The sequence below is a fragment of the Phallusia mammillata genome, chromosome 6 (assembly GCF_965637545.1).
Source record: "Phallusia mammillata chromosome 6, kaPhaMamm4.hap1.1, whole genome shotgun sequence".
NCBI lineage: Eukaryota > Metazoa > Chordata > Ascidiacea > Phlebobranchia > Ascidiidae > Phallusia > Phallusia mammillata.
Genome location: NC_137257.1, coordinates 26440916 through 26458082, shown reverse-complemented (window position 1 = coordinate 26458082; position 17167 = coordinate 26440916). Strand labels below are relative to the sequence as shown.

The 17167-nt window shown below is 33.9% G+C and overlaps 2 protein-coding genes across 3 annotated transcripts in view; both read left to right on the top strand.

Moving 5' to 3' along the window:
- The first annotated feature begins 510 nt into the window (after positions 1–510).
- On the top strand, positions 511–9072 carry LOC145233888 (fatty acyl-CoA reductase 1-like). Of its 2 annotated transcripts, none has more exons than XM_080098656.1 (14): positions 511–796; positions 1952–1994; positions 2600–2782; positions 2895–3061; positions 3378–3472; positions 3733–3871; positions 4372–4495; positions 5291–5462; positions 5688–5819; positions 6530–6611; positions 7124–7213; positions 7606–7735; positions 7797–7924; positions 8457–9072. In XM_080098656.1, the coding sequence occupies exons 2-14, from the start codon at positions 1977–1979 to the stop codon at positions 8662–8664; spliced, it is 1668 nt and encodes a 555-aa protein (XP_079954782.1). In that variant the 5' UTR covers positions 511–796; positions 1952–1976; the 3' UTR covers positions 8665–9072. The 2 variants fall into 2 exon arrangements, with proteins under 2 accessions (XP_079954782.1, XP_079954781.1); XM_080098655.1 differs by lacking the exon at positions 511–796 and adding an exon at positions 1747–1881.
- A 942-nt stretch (positions 9073–10014) lies between these two features.
- Positions 10015–17167, top strand: part of LOC145233887 (uncharacterized) — a 28398-nt gene continuing 21245 nt past the window's right edge. The window contains exons 1-6 of the mRNA XM_080098654.1: positions 10015–10648; positions 10972–11381; positions 12087–12421; positions 14530–14620; positions 15939–16127; positions 16499–16649. Coding sequence (XP_079954780.1) covers positions 10122–10648; positions 10972–11381; positions 12087–12421; positions 14530–14620; positions 15939–16127; positions 16499–16649 — 1703 coding nt within the window. The 5' untranslated portion in view covers positions 10015–10121. The remainder of the gene's footprint in view (positions 10649–10971; positions 11382–12086; positions 12422–14529; positions 14621–15938; positions 16128–16498; positions 16650–17167) is intronic.

Here is a 17167-nt window from a genome sequence, read left to right as displayed (position 1 = left end):
AGGTAACAAAAATTAACATACGTTAACAGCAAAACCTTCTGAACGTAATGAAACCCATTCGAATGTTGAAACAAGTTAGTGTGAAGTAGCAGTTTTTAGTTTGTGTGAAAGTCTGGTTTGTGGCGTTGCCTTCAGGCTTGTTTTTATCACATTATTATGATTGCATATTGTGTTTCTTGAAAATTGTAATTATGTGCATTTAAAATGTACATCTACCCAGCACAGGGTACTACATGCTATCAAATCACCAATGCAAGATAAACCATAAAATATTAAAACTATGCTGAACTTTCATTTCGGTATTCTTGGCTGCAACTTTAATTAAAAATGATTTGATGTTGTACCTTACATCGTGTGTTTGAATTTTGGGATAACCTTTGGCGAAACAGTGAAGGCGGGTACCAGATATTTTTTAGTTTGTTTCCAGCGTCTTTGAAGTATAAAAGTGTTTTGTTGACTGTTTGCAACAGTATTAAGTGTAATTAATGTAATTATTTAAACGTTTCCACACTCTTTCTCCATTTGATAGAAAAACTGTGTTAATGCAATGCCGTTTATCAAATGCTTCAATGACATTTTTGCATACTTTAGAAAAGTTGTGTAAATTTATTGAGTTATAAATGCAAAAAGTAATAGAGCGAAAACAACATGCAACCAAACGTGTGCCTAAAACCACGTCAAAAGTCGATGAAAGACCAGCATTTACGGCAAAGCCCATTAATTCGAAAAGAAGCAATAGTTTATCAAACCATCTCCAGATTATAGCAAACTTTTAAACATCAAGATGACTCTCAAGGTAATGAGCTTCTTTTTTAAACATACCTCAATCAAATTTTAAATGAGTAAAGTACGAGACATATTTTGTGAGGTACAATGGGAAATAAATTTGTTTGTGTTTCAAAACTAACTTATTCGTCACATCTTATTTAGTTTTATAAAAGTAATTAATTTTTATTGAAATAAATGACTTGACGTAAATGTCAACATTTAGTAAGAAATACAGGTAATAGTTTGTCAATATAATTTGTTCAGTTTTTGTATTTTTTAATTTTACCTCAGTACTTGTGGCTCACCGTCAAATGTCGTCTTTATGTCCCAGTAGCCCAGCGGTTCCCAACCAACTGGGGTCGACTGACAATTTGCCTGGGGTCGCCTAAGGCGTGGTTCCCAACTTGTTTTAGGTCATGGGCCACTAGCCCCAATATATTAAACTAATGGACCACTTTACTTGAGAAAAAAGCATTTTGATCCAAAATGTATTTAAGAATTAAAATACAAAAGTGCTCAAAATTCCTCCCCCCTGTTGTTTGTTAATTAATATCCAAACTAGTAACTACAGCAGGGTAGATCTTTAATTTGTTGAGACCTAATCATTCTCACAAAATGCTGATTATTGCCTTGTATTACCTAACAATCATGCATTTACAATACATAATCAACTCCTCACCTGCCAACTTGTGTTGCATTCTCACAGTAATAACCCTATAATTTAGTTATTGAAAATTTGTAAATAAAAACCATAAGGCCAATAAATTTTCCAAAATTCAGAAATTTTATCTACCTTTTAAATTTAGCCTGCTAATTTTATCCTTGGGGTCACTGCAACTTGGTAAACCTTATCAAGGGGTCATGACACCAAAAAGATTGGGAAATCCTGACACCGAGTTGCCGGCATTTACTGGAAATAGTTCAAAGTCCAAAGTCCGCAAACTACAATTTACCTTGAAATAAATTATTTTACAGTTATCAACTTCACTTTGTGATTTTTAATGAGTTACAGAACATGTGTGCTTGTGGTTTTGAAAAACAGTACAAAACTTCTGAAGCAACCAAAGTCAAGGCATTATTCGCAGAGCCCTGTGTTGCAGTATGGATAATTCTGTAATTTTTTAATGACAATTATGTTAGCTAGTGATTTTCAGGGTTTTAAACTTTTGTTTGTTGTTTGCAGATTTTTTGGAGACAAAAGCCCTGAAATGGCAACCTTAGAAATGGTGGGTTATATTAGTTAAGCTTTTTTATTATTTAAAATACCTTTTTTAGTAAAATAATTAAAAATAATTTACACAAAATACCCCAAAAATGCAAAAATGCAAAACAGTAAGTCATTTGGTTGCTTGATTATAAGGTATGTGTATAATTTGCTAATTAAAAATTATCTTATTTAAGTAAGATGGGGTATTTTGTGTAGATTATTTTTAATTATTTTACTAAAAAAGGTATTTTAAATAATAAAAAGCTTAAGTAAAAAATCAATGAAAACTTTAAAAATAACTAAATTATTAAAAATTGGTAATAAAAATAAATTAAAATAATTGAATTAAAAATAAAATAATTTCAACTATATATCCCAAAAAAATGCAGTAAATAAAATCCTTACAAATAAATAATTTAAAAATAATTTAAACAAAGTACCCCCAAAAAAGCATTCAAGTGTATAAAAACAGTTAGTTATTTGTTTGTTTAATTTTAAAATATGTTGCTATTACAGAATTACCTGTAACTAATTCAAATAAAAAGTAAATTTTCACCTTTTTGTTACAAATAAAGTATTACTGATAAACAATAAATTATAACTTGTTTATTTGAATCTTTGCAGAGCATTTCCCAATTTTTTAATGACAAGACGGTTGCAATCACAGGAGGGACTGGGTTCATTGGACAATGCCTCATTGTTAAACTCCTTAAATCATGTCCGGGTGTCAAGAAAATTTATCTGTTCATGCGAAACAAGAAATCAGATAGTGTTGAAGAAAGGCTCGAAAAAATGATAAATTGTCAGGTTTGTAAGTTGCACAAGTTAGTAATAATGTAAGAGTGGTATAATGTCAAAATTGGAAATGTGGGTCAATGTAATTTTATTTTATATAATTATTTCGTTTTTGCTTTTTTAGATTTTTAAAACTTTTGATCAAAGCTTGTTGCAAAAGTTAGTCGCGATTTCATGTGATTTGGAAAAAGAAGGATTTGGATTGGATGAGGGCAATGTTCAGCTCATCCAAGATGAAGTGCAAATTTTCTTCCATTCTGCTGCAACCGTAAAATTCAATGAGCATTTTAGGTTGGTACATGAGATTTCTTAAGTTTTGTTTTTCATTCTGCTTACAGAACTAAGGTGTCTGAGAAGTTTTGAACCATTTACCAAGAAAATTCCCTCAATTATAACCATATGACGGCGAAATTTTCAGATCAACAAATGCTGCTAGTTATTTGCGTGTATGTGTGTGCCACAATTATGATGGAAATGCCAACAATAAAATAGCTATCAGAAAATAAATTCCAAAACTCAAAGAAAATTTCCCTTCTAGTTTATTTTTGTGGGATTTTAACATCACCTTGTGCAATTTCATACAAAGAGTTTTTAACTATTTTTTTAGAACTGCATTTCAAGTAAACACTCTCGCAGTTCGAACTGTGATCGGTCTTTGCAGGGGAATTAAGAATCTCAAAGCACTTGTTCACATTTCCACAGGTAAGGGAAAAATCAACCATAAATAATAATGCACCTGTTTAATTTTAAGATTCTTGTAACAAACTCAACCTTACAATTCTAAATTTAAAAGTTACATTTAATAATCTATAATATCAATGAGATTATTTCTTTTTAAAGTTTATTTTTGAAGCCTAAAATGCTTTTTTTGAAAAGGTAGTTTTAGTTGTTTTCATGCAGTGCTGTAAAATCTTGCTTGGGGCTGATCCCAGTTATGAATTTATGTTCATCTTATTTTGCAGCTTATGCTTATTGCAACCAGCAGCACATTGGGGAGGAAGTTTATGAAACCGGACAAGATTACAACAAACTACATGAATCCCTGCAATGGATGTCAGATGATATGATCACCAAACTCACTCCAGACATCCTCAAGGACAGGTGAAGAAATTTATAAATGAAAAGTCAAGTTTTACCAATATATTCATCTGAGCTGTGTATTTGTGAACAACTGTCTTCAAAATAAAATATACAAAGTATGTTGCTTTTAAGTCCATTTGGGCCATTATGTTTGTTGCTAAAGTATCCCATGTGTATGAAAAACTAAAACCCTTAATACACAAAATCACATTTCTAATCAACCAAGACTTTAGCAACCTTTTTATGAATAGAATACCTAACTCAGTGTTTTGTTATTTGTTGATCAATAAATTTTTAATTTCCAGATTACCCCCCAAAAAGATGAAACCTTATGTTAACTGACAACATTTTGTTTGCATAAAACAATTATACAATGTTTATTTAAGTACTTCGGACTTTGTTATTTACTTTACCAAAGCTAGCCATTTAAATTAAACTTAATTCTAAACCATGTTATTCAGAAAATGTTTCATCACGTTAACTAGCTTACAAAATATGACCACCACTACTTTATGTTCCAGGCCGAACACTTACACCCTGACAAAAGCTTTTGGTGAAGAAGTTGTCGTAAACGAGGGAGCAGGACTTCCACTTTGTATCGTGCGACCGAGCATCGTCGGGTCAACGTATCAAGAACCATCACAGGTTTGAAAACAAACAAATGTCGCAATCAAGGTTTTTCCAGATGTCCGTTACAATTTACCGTAAAGTGCAAGGCCACTTGGTGTTATATTTCTAAAAAAGTCAACATGCCATGCAGTGTTAAATATTTTCTTCTAGTCTACATGCAAAGTAAACACAAAAGTTCAACCTCATTTCAGTTCAGAGAAAGTTGGTTGTTTGTAGATTTCAGGAAAAGTAAACGGGAAAGTTCAATCTCACTTTGATTCTTAGAAAGTTGGTTGTTTGTACATTTCAGGAAAAGTAAACGGGAAAGTTCAATCTCACTTTGATTCTTAGAAAGTTGGTTGTTTGTACATTTCAGGAAAAGTAAACGGGAAAGTTCAATCTCACTTTGATTCTTAGAAAGTTGGTTGTTTGTAGATTTCAGGATAAGTAACTGAAATAGTTTGACCTTCATTTTGTTCTGAGAAAGCTACTCATTAACTTGTTTCAGAATTTTAATTTCACATAAAGGCAAACAAATACTGTGATCATCTGGTTCAAATGCAGTTCATTTCTGTGAAAGCTTTATTAACCAGTTTCTGAAAAAGGATTTCTGAAAAATAAACACATCTATGGAAATACCTAATCTTCCCCCCTTTTTCCAAAAAATATACTTATTACTCAAATTTTCTGTTTTGTTTAACCGGTAAATATAAAGAAAATGTTTAATATATGGCTGGAAAGAACAGTATATTCATACTTATCACTTATTTGTGATTTTTTGAATAATGATAAAATAAAAAGATAAACTAAACCCCCAAATTTTTTTTTCAGGGTTGGATTAACAATGTGAATGGGCCTACTGGTTTGTTTTTGGCTGTTGGAAAAGGATTTTTATGTTCTATATGGGGCAGCGGAAAAACTTTCGTAGACATTATCCCATCAGATTTGGTCGTGAATGGAATAATTGCCGCAGCATGGAAAACTGCTCTGTCCAACCCTCACAGTATGATGTCCTATATGACAGCTTGTATGATGTAACAATAAAAAGTCATATGTAATAAATATAGCTTACTCAAATGTATATTGACCAATAGAAGAATAACCCTAGAAATAGGGTTGATTTTAATAAACATAATGTTTTATTTTTCCAGTCAACTGTTAATTAGTTTTTTTTGTACCATATGTTGTAATTACTGCCTAATCTTTAGTTGAATACAAAACATTTTAGGTCTAACTCCATCTTCAAGCAATAACCAGCTGATTCCACTGAGCGATCATGATATTATGGAAAGAAGAAAAACAATTCCAATTTACAATTTGGTAATTGGGAAAACAAATCCTTTGCCCATTCAAAAATTAGGTAGGTTCCAATTTTGTAAAATAAAATTATGTATAGGGACCTCATAGTACTCCAGGCCAATTAAAGGCATCATACTGAATTAAGCCGGTCCCCCAACCATTCATTACTATATGGCACAGCTTAGGCTAGAAAAAATCTATGCTGTGGTGGGATTGGAACCCACAACAGGAGTCTTTCTGGGACTTGTGCATTCCCAACTGAGCTACGCAGGCTCAGTGGAGAATCCGCCGAAAGTTGAATCACAAGCACCGTTGCCTGCCTTATATGCTGCACATGTCAGCTTCTTAGTAGGTGATCGCCAGTTTGACAGTACCAACCTTTTGTACTATGATTTACAATAAGTATGCCGTGATCTCTTGTCTGCATTAACACTTGATGGCTGATCCCAGTTTGAATGTTTTCATCTCAGCTGTATAGGGACCCATGTGTTCCTGCTTACAAAAACAATTCTAGGTTTAGTATAAGCGGCAGTGTTGAACTTTTGTCTTAGACTGCACCTGTAAAGTAGTTAAAATTTATGGGGCACCATTGATAGTAATATGAAAATAAAAAGAACTGAAGATCATATCCAGTTATAAATTGTTTGTCTTTTAAATGCACCAGGCACATACTATGTTAACAAATTGAGTAATATGGTTTATAATGCAAATGGCAGTTTCTAATCAGTGTGGATTTTTACATTAAACAATGACTAGTTTTTGTTTTTTAAGTTACGATGCTTCACAACTCTTTCATGGTTTATCCTTTTGACAACGTGATTCGACGTCCGAATGTTCAAATCACACCCTACAAGTATGCCACTGATATTCTCTATTTTATATCTTGTAAACTTTATCCCTACGCACTCACTGACTGAAGTTTGATACTTTACCAAAAGTGTTGTATCCAGTGGTGGGATTCAAACCAGTAATGCTAACCGGTTCGCTGATCTCATAAAATTTCGTCAGATGGTTCTATAGAACCGGTGCGAACCGACTGAATCCCACCACTGGATGTATTTTGTTATATCGGAGGTTGACAAATTTTTTACTGAAGGTCAAATAAAAATTACATACAATGGCCACATAGCTTACCTAATGCAGAGCCATTCTAAAGTATTGTCTACAAAGTGGTTTAGCGACACCAGCTGAAGTAAAAACTTCTGGGGCCTGGTTTGGGGATCTCTGCTTTGCAGAATCAATAAAAAATGCAATAAATCTTTATCATTTTTGGGCAGCTGATCTTGAAGGTTTTGTTAAAAAGATACTTGATTGCATTCAGGTTTTCATCTGACAGAGTTATGACATATTCTAATTTTGTTGCAGACATCTCCACAGACTCCTTGCATTTGTTTATGAGTATGTTCCAGCTTATGTGTTTGATCATGGACTAAAAATGGTCGGACGAAAACCAAAGTATGTATATGTATTTCTTATGACATTATTACACTAGTTTTGCTTTATATTAATCTGGGTCAGTAGTTTACATCTTTTCTTCACCAAACAAAGTTTTGGTTTAAATTTTGTATCAATAAACTTTAGGATTAAACTTGGTGTTTTTCAACCACTGTGAGCAGTAAAAGGTTTCCCAGTGCTTGTTTGTAAAGGGTACAATGATTAACTATAGTAAAAACTTTTAATGACACATAAAGGTGTAAATCGCACCACTATAATGTAAAACCCCATTTTAATACTACTTGTTATTAAAAGCAGTCTTGCTTATCACACAAATGTTTAAAAATCTTGTTGTCAAACAAAACTGTTTTTTGTTGATCTGACGCAACTTCATAATCATAAATTTTCCACAGAGCAATGAGACTGAATCAAAGAGTTACTGATAGTTTGAAAGTGCTTCAGTATTTCATTTCCAACCAGTGGAGTTGGGATGTCACAAAAACAAAAGAGCTCATGTCACAGTTAAAACCGTCAGATCAAAAGGTTGGTGCATAATATTGACAAAATAACCTGCATAATATTGACAAAATAACCACTTTTATAGAGTTTCAACTTTGATGCACGATCAATCAACTGGCAGACGTACATTGACCGATATGTAATTGGCTTGAAAAAATATTTGTTGAAAGAAGATCTTGACAATTACTCAGCTCAGAGGCGCCGTCTTCAGAGGTAAAAGTTAGCTTTGCTTGCTGTCACAACTTGTTTACCAAATAATATTGCTGCAGAGTTGTAAATCGGGCTTAGGTTTCTTAAAAACGGCCTTGATTCGAGCCCGACTTTACACTCTTTGTCAGTATTTTGTTGAATAAATTTAACTACTAAGTAACCAGTTGCAGGACCTGACCTAATGTCAAACAGCACTAAAGCCTTGTTTATTAACAATTGCCTATTGTGTTTGTTGTGTTGGTCTTTCCTGAGGCTTCAATGCATATGCCTGTCAATCAAATATTCAGGCCTAAATGAGCTTTTCAAAAATGTTTCGGGTCCAGACCGGGTTTCGGGCTGGTACTTTCAGATTCGGGGGCCAGTTTAGGGCCCGTTCACAACTCTGTGTTGCTGAGCTCTTAACAAGCAGGCAATAAGGCTGTTAATAAATACCAAGATATTACAATAAACTTGTCAGAAAACCCATGAACAAATTAGATTGAATTAAATTGAATAATGACGGATTTCTCAGCTTAATCAATGCATTGTTTTTTAGAATTCAACTTCTTGGCTACTTTGGGCAAGCAGTCACTTTTCTTGTTGTTTGGCGCTTTTTTGTGTCCAGAACCAAAATAGCGAAGAATATCTGGCATTTGGTAATGTCGCAGGGAATCAAGTTCTTTCAGTATTTCCAGATTTCAAGCTCGTTGCCTAAAAGTAATATGTTGAGACTACCAATGTGGACAATCCCACTTAAAGTGTAATACCTAGTGTTCAAAAAGTTTATTGTTGTTGTTTTGCCTTTTCATTTTTATCCATTTTATAGTTGGCATGAAGAAAAACATTGTTTTCAATTTCTTTGGATTTAAACCGCCTGCCAAACATTAAAGTGTTGTATTCTGTACATGTCAATTTTACTGTGATTTATATTTGCTTAAACTTGTGTTATCCGTTTAAATGCAATTTCAGACTGTGTATATTTCAATTAATTGTTGCAATGCTAGTTGTCTGCACTTTTAGTTATGTTTAAAAATGAAAATGTGGATTTTAATTAATTTGCAACTACTGTAGTGTTATTTGCAATGCTCTTGCTGTTCAACTTCGTGTTTCATTTCTTTTCAATTTCCTTCAGATATAAAATAACAAAACATGTTACAAACGTTTTAATTTGATTTGTTGTTTGCTTTGATCTAAATTGAGTTGAGTTCATATAAATTAATGTAAAAGATTGTAATTACTTCCTTTTGAAATGTGTTTCAGTTCATTTAGTTCAAATAAACCTAGTAAAATAGCAAACATTTTTATCGCACAATATAATATATTTTTTAGGAATTTTGGATCTGCACGATCGTAAGTTATGAGAAAGTCACATTCTAAAATTGCGCTAAAAAATATTCCATACTTAGGTACAATACAGGGTGTAATGTAAACAATTTCTACAAGATTATGGTTTTTCACCCGAGTAAATATGCTATATCTTATGTGAATATTTTAACGATTATTTAGAAAATTAAATTTCTGAAAACTGTATTAGTGGATTGCAGCATTTTACAAACAAATATTAATGTTTTAAATTGCCCTTTATTGTTTGTTGTTGTACCTAAGTCGATGTTTTAGTATTAGCGCCGATATTTGGTTTCGGTGACAGACAGTAGCAGGTGGATTTAAGTTTCTAGCGTGTGTGATGTGAAGTTGCTATCAGGTATTGTTGTTATTATTATAGTTGCAAAAGGGTTAAGTTTTAGTCTTTTACCCCCAATGTGACAGTAAAACATTATATTTTTGTTTTTCAAATTTTGTACACACGCTACGTACTTTACTTCAAATAAATTCAGTTTCAATTTTCTAAAAAAGTGTATTCAACGTAATCAAATCATGTACTGCGTAAAACAAGAAAATAGAGAAATAAAAGTGCAGACAGTGCACACTGTTTCGATCTATTAGGTCTCATCAGTGCAGCTGGTTGCGAGAGATCTGCTGTGGAAATAAAACTTTTAGAAAAATAGACAAACAGATTGCAAAACTGTTAAGTGGAAATGGGCTTGGTTTCTACAGGTTATCTTAATGTGACAAACGGAATAAATGCAACATCATACTGCTTTCTAAGTTTTTAATAGTTTAAAATTGTTACATGAAACAGATTTTGTATTTTTGTAAATGGTGCCAGTTTGTATTATGTAACAATGTGAATTATCATTGATATTGTGGGATAAATGCTGCAATGGAACAACGAACCAACATGCAGCCATTTGTGGCTCCCAAACCAAGGCCGAAAGTTGGTGGAAAACCTGCAATTGCAGCAAAACCAAGTCATCTTAAAAAAGAACCATCTTTTGACAAATCGGCAACTGGTGTAAATAAAAATCTTGCTAAACAGCCATCCCTTAATCATATGACCCCCAAAGTGTGGGTGAAAGCTCCTTTGGTCCGCGAGAATGAACACAAACCTGTCCATCAAGATCCACCGCAGCGAAAAGTACCTCCAAGTCCATTTGGCAGTAGCGTGTGGAGACCAGTACATCAGATGCATACAAAACCTGCAGTAGAGAAGAAATTAAGTAATGGATCAACCCAAAAACCTGAAATTGTCCCTCCAACTTTGGTGGAGACTCGTGAAGACGAAAAATTCCCAGAAGATGACACAAAAACTTTAACGGGGGAAATTGATAAGAAAGAAGAATTTTCAAAACCATCGAATTTAAAATTTAGTCCAACACTTTCTGGGCCAAGAACTCCTATCCCATACAGGTACTATTGAAAAACTATATATAGTGTGGTTTGACTGTGGTTAAATGTTTAAACAAAACAATATGTGTAATTTAGTTTTGTATGTGATGCTATATAATTATGACAGATCAGATATGTTTAGTTGAAACTAAACCATTTTACCATGATCTCATTCTAAAAAAATGTGTGATTGTAATAAAAACCTAAATTTCGGTAACCTGAATTTGGTAATTTATTTATATATGTACTTATACAGAAGTATATGTAAACAATATTGGATGCCGGCAAACTAAGTGAAGTTAATTGTTCTGAGTATATAACTCCTTACATATCTTATGGTGCAGACCATCAATGCGACGAGATGCAAAAAGCCCTGGGATGGGAAATCTCATAAAAATGTGGGATACAAAAACTAAAGAAGCTCCACAAAGCAGGGAACCACTTCAAGCCATCAAACAAAGATCTAACACACATCAAGGTGAAACGTGGAAGTCAGTTTCAATGCACAAAAAACAATCCGTTGATGAAAATAATTCCACGCATGATTCTGGCAGCGCTTTTAGAAATCGAGCCTCGTCAATTCAATTTCAATCACCGAAACCTTACATAAATCGCTCATCTGCTAAAAGTTATCAGCATTCTGAAAGTACAGGCACACTAATTGTGTCTACGAATGATCAAACTTTTGCATTTGATGAATCAGCAATCCATAAATATTCCGCCAATCCTGAAGAAGAGAATTCTTCAGTGCAAGGTAAGTTGCAAAATTGCAAAAAGTGAATATTTTCGTTTTTTGGATGCACAGCGCTGAATTTGTGACGGTCAAGCTTAAAACAGTGGCAATTTCCAAGTGATCTGTTGTTAAACATGATTTACACAATTGTATGCCAAACCGAAATTTTGTGTCATTGCAGTTGGTTTACAAAAAAGTGTTAAAAATGTCCATCATTTCAAGCATGGGTATGCAACCTGAGGCCCATGGGTCTAATGCAGCCCATTGATTAAAGGTTGTGCAGCCTGCAATGATGCTTGAATTTCAAAAGTACTGGCAACTGAGTCAAATTACCATATATTTTTGAGCAGATTAATGCGCCAGGTGCTATTTTTCTGCGACCTGTCCATATGTGGCTAGAATTAAATGCGAATTATACTTGTAGTTATGCATATTTGGTAAGCAACAAAGTAAAATCACCTTGTGTTATACACAGGTGCGGCCCGCGATCTAATCTTGGCAATTGCATTTGGCCCCACAGTAACAAGGTTGCACACCCCTGATTTAAAGTTACATTTTAGGGGTTGTCAAAATCCAGTTTCACTGTTTGTTTCTTTGGATTTGTTTTGGCAAACAAACTGTTTTACATGCCTAATTCGATTTATAAATAAAAAACAGTTTATAGACCCCAGATAACAAGAAATAAAATATGGTACCCCAGATAACAAGAACTAAATACTTTAACAGCCAAAGCTCCCAAACCTGAAGAAACCCATTCAAATGTTGAAACAAGAATGACATCGCAAGAAATACTTGCAAACGCTGACGTTGCGATATACAACATTCCTAGTGACAGTGATTCACTGGAGGATAACCCGGGAATGAATATTGCAACTTATGAGGATTTCGATGAAACTGACTCCGGTGTAACAAGTGCAGTTTATGCAGTGGCAGACGACGTTCCCTACCCTCCTCATCATTCTGCAAGTATAAGGAGTTTGCAGGGATATTTACCGATGTCCGGGAATGTTCCAGACTCTATGGTTGAGATACGATATGAGCGGATGTCCCAAGAAGTGCATGTAAGTGTGAAATAATTTTGTTCACACCTTAGGGTTTTGAAAATCCAAAAAGATATAGACTAACCAATATACAGATGTAGAGCATATATTTATGGGTCCCCTTCCCTGAAGGGGACACATATTGATTTTACTCGAAATGTTTTCTTTTTTTTTCTTCCTTTCCCCCCCCCCCCCCCCCCGAAGTTTGTCCGACTCGTTTTTTCATCAAATGTTTGATGGATTTGGCTGAAGTTTACACAGATGGTAGATATAGTTATGTAGATGTGCATTCCACTTTGTTTTTGTTGATAACCCCAGTATTTACCCCGCTAGGCCCCTAAAATGGGTGTTTTTACCCAAAGTTTGTCCGACTCGTTTTTCCATCAAATGTTTGATGGATTTGGCTAAAATTTACACAGATGGTAGATATATTCATGTAGATGTGCATCCCACTTTGTTTTTGTTGATAACCCCAGTATTTACCCCGCTAGCCTCCTAAAATGGGTGAGTTTTTAAACAGTGTCAGAATTGGCTGAAATTTGGATTTCTTGTATAGTATGCCATTTATAGGTGTCGATTGTTGTGTTCAACCCTGTAGTCCTAACATTTACCCCACAAGCCCTTAAAGTGTAAAACGTATTTGTATGTTACTGCGCACCACAAACGAAAGATTTCTTTGGAGCAATAGTGTTACAAGGGCAACCAGTTGTATGTTGCTCGTTGGTGGGTTGCTTGGTGGTCGTTTTTGCGCCATGGCAGTTTGGGGCTTGTTAACAGCCCTATGACGTCAGGAACATTAATGGTTGTTGCTCAAAATACCTCTAGTGATCAAAATTTTAAACATTCTCGGATTGGGCTGAAATTTTGCAGTACTATTGATTGAGTCATTGTGGTTTTTATATATTTTTTAGTTTGTGTGTCGAACGCAATTAGTTGCCCTACTAGCCCCCTAAAATGGGTCAGTTTTTTAAAACGTTAAATAGGACATACTTCAAACAATATCTGGGGTGAATCTAATTTTATAGTTTGTATTCTACATAGTATTATTATTTAAGCCCAGTGCCGAATGCTGTGTTTTACCTTACAACACCCGACTTTCTCATGGTTATCTCTTGAATTGCATTATTTTCAACTTTGCATGTGTGGGGACCCATGAGTTTTTGCCTGCAGAAACGACTAAAGTTATAAAAGACGATGGCTAATATGGGACCCAATACAAAATAAGCAAAGGAAATATATTTATGTTTTAAAATAGGTTATAGTGTATATGCAAGGGCAATATGTGCTAAGCCACCCTTCTAGTTTCAAATGTAACTTGTCATTTCTGAAAATTAATAGGTAAGTAATCAAAAAAGCAATAAAAGTAGCAATACTAGGAATGGAGCAATGCATTTTTATGTAATTGTCACAAAGTAAACATTTGGGTGATAAGTCCTGTGATTGGTTTACACATAAGTTGTAGATGCCTGCATTGTTCACTTGAGACAGATAAGTGTAAAGTAGAAGTATATACGTGTGTAAGTCTGGCTTGTAAAGTCGTTTTGCCTTCAGGCTTTCTCGCTTGTTCAAGTCACCTGGCAAGTTACTTGTCATAAATGTTCAGTTGTGAATTGCAATACATTATATATATATGTAAGACTTTTTAGTATTTTTACTTCTGTTAATTTACTAGGGGTTAATAGTTAACAGTAAGTTTAAAATGAATTTGTGTCATTTTTAACCAAATGATCTGTACAACTTCTTTAGAAATTTACTCTGAAGTTTTCCTACAATGGCAGGAGAATGAATTGTGCCAAACAATTGCCCTCTGTTGTTAACTTTGATGTAATGTAGAACCATTGCTTGGATAATGAGCATAACTTTGCAATTCAAAGTGTTTGCATTACCAGCTAGTGTTTGCATTACCTTTCAACTAGGACCTTGCAAATGTTTTAAAGAGCAAGCTGAAGTTAGAATTGAAAGACCAATGTTTGTGTGTGTTTGTGTGTGGTTGTGTGTTTGTGTGTTTGTGTGGTTGTAGTAATGCTCTAAATGTTTGTCATGTGTGAGTAAACAACCACTGATGATTGGTACAAACTAGTTTCACTTTGAATTTAAAGTATCTCTCATTAATTCTCTGTGTTTTTCAGCTTCCATCAAGCAATTATGGCAGTCAAGTTGTTCCACCACCAGCTGTGAAACCCAAATCTACACCAGAATATCACGAAATCGACCCAAATGGTAAAAAGAAATAGTTCAGTAACATATATATAGACAGTGGTGGGATTCAATTTTTTTCTCACCCTTTTCTATCACAAAAGTTATGTCTTTCAGCCGGTTCCGTTACAAAAGTTCATTGACAGTAACCAGTAATGCTAACCGGTTCGACCCAATTGGTAAAAACAAATAGTTCAGTAACTTATGTATATATATATTAACAGCTATACCCACTTTTCAGTACATTGCTTGCAATACCAAAGCTTGTGATATTTGCTGTATTGGCAATTTGAACCTTACAATGTTAATTAAGCACAGCTTGTTTGCTGTCTCCAATCTTTGTTTGCTCAAAAACACTAAACTAGGGTTATATGACAAAACACATTCACAGAAAGTTTGCTTGGGGTGTAGATTTTTAAATGTACAACCTCACCATGGGTATATTACCTGTAAGTGGTTTTGTTGCCAAAATCAAAATTATCACTAAACAACTGTTGGGATAATTTTTCCACACCAATAGAAAAGATTAACCCGTTTCGAAAATTGTTTGATAAATTTTTGTGATAATTTACAAAGTTGTGTGAAAGAAAAGGTTAACTGTATTTTTAGGCTGAAATATTTTTGTGAGGAAATAAAATTTCGATGTTTGTCTTCAAGTTCCTCTTTTTCTGGAGGCTTAAAGCATTAGCTTAATGGGAGAAAATATCTTTAACTCTGTTTGATGTGTTGATAGGGTTGATTAAAACATATTATTCTCCCAACTGAATTTTATGGGATGGTGTTTTAAAGCATTTACGCTGCTTGAAAATTTAAACCGATTTTTGCTTTTCAGCCAAATCAACAGCACCTACAAGTAATTCGGCATCAATTTATCATTTTCATTTAATTTCAATCATTCCTATTTTAGCCAGTTTATACAGCATTTATACAGCATGTATTTTTATGTTCAATTTTTCATTTTAGTTCACCAATTATATGATGAAGTAAATCTTTGATTGCTTAAACATTTTAGTAAATTTTGACTCATTTATTGAAATTTATGAGATTTTCTCCTAATGTTGAAGAGAAGAACAATTTTGTTTATTTTTCATTTGTTACATCACAGCATGTAAAACAGTTTCAGTTCCCTGTGAGAATTGTTCCCGTTTTTTTTTGCATTTTATCATGTTTTAATCTTTAAAAACTATATATTTTTTTGACATAATATGAAAATGTTTCAATCATTATGCTGCAATATAAATAAGAAAATCAAAAGTTGTTAAGTTTTCATTTTGCTTTTTATTTCATTTTTTTATTTTGATATTGTGCAATGAATTAATTTTAATTACCCCTTTACCCCCAGTGCCCCCACCCCCCGACCGAGACCCTCCACGATTGCCCCCGGGGATAAAACCCCTTGTAACGAGCAAATCGGTGGACGAAGACCCCCCACCCTTGCCCCCCGATAATGTTGTTGGTCGCCGCAGTATGATGCTGACAAGAGAAAAGAAAAAACTAATTGTAAAAGATTTGAAAGATAAAGTAAACAGCGGTAAGACGGCAATTATTTGTGCAAAGAGGATTTCAGCTGGTTAACTTGCTACCTTATGTTTTTACCACTTTTTTACCATTTGCAGCTGGTTAACTTGCTACCTTATGTTTTTACCACTTTGCAACCCAATCTTCTGTTTACAGACCCTCATTTGTTGTTACAATGTTTAACAAAGCTTTGCAAACTTCCAAACCAATTTGTTTTATGATCCTGTAGCATTTGTGAATATATTTTTATTCTTGTTTTGCATAATTTGTAACTTGCTTTACAATTCTCTGCAATTAGTTTTCAACGCAATTAAATCGATTCAAGTGTAAACTTATGATTTTGTGGAAGTAAAAAATGTACAAATGCATTTCTTTTCCATTAAGGCACCAAGAAATTGAATTACGTTGATGTGGAGATCTCGTCAAATATGGGAAATAATTTTGTCCGTTCAACTCACCAACCGAAGACAAATTACAGCGATGTTGTTGTTTTGTCGGAAAGTGAAATTGCCACCAGAGATAGAAGTGGTTCAGGGTAAGTTCAATTCAGAGATAGATTATTTCTTCTTTGTTCCTGGCAGCAGATCTTAATTAATGGTTGCTTATACTTCTACACCCTTCCTTAAGGGGACAAGAATTGTTTGTGCACATATTTTTTTTCTTTTTTATCGCTGGTTTGTTATATGTGTTTAGTCAAGAAAGAGTGCTTCAAATTTACAAAGATGTTAGCTATTGATCCTCCTGAAGTTTGACCCCAAATGACCCAGCAGTTCACCCACAGGCCCCCAAATCGTTTTGTTTTAACGGCTTTGATTACTAAAATACAAAGTATTCTGAATGATTTTATAACTTTTAGTTAATTTGATTTTCTGTCTTTTGAGGCACAACTCTTCAAAAACATCCACCTGTGTAGAATTTTTTTTTAATAGGAAGTTCCAACAAGTTCGGGTGTTTTCATCTCACTAATATTTTACCTCTATTAAGAGACTATAGCTCTTAAAACTAAGTTTTGTCATAATTATATGGTTGAGTAATATCTGAATGATACAGTGG

Coding starts and splice junctions, on each gene's coding strand:
- LOC145233888 (XM_080098655.1), top strand. CDS start 1,784: ATGTGTGCTTGTGGTTTTGAAAAACAGTACAAAACTTCTGAAGCAACC. Junction 2,783..2,894: donor AAAAAATGATAAATTGTCAG/GTTTGTAAGTTG, acceptor TTGCTTTTTTAG/ATTTTTAAAACTTTTGATCA. Junction 3,872..4,371: donor CCAGACATCCTCAAGGACAG/GTGAAGAAATTT, acceptor TTTATGTTCCAG/GCCGAACACTTACACCCTGA.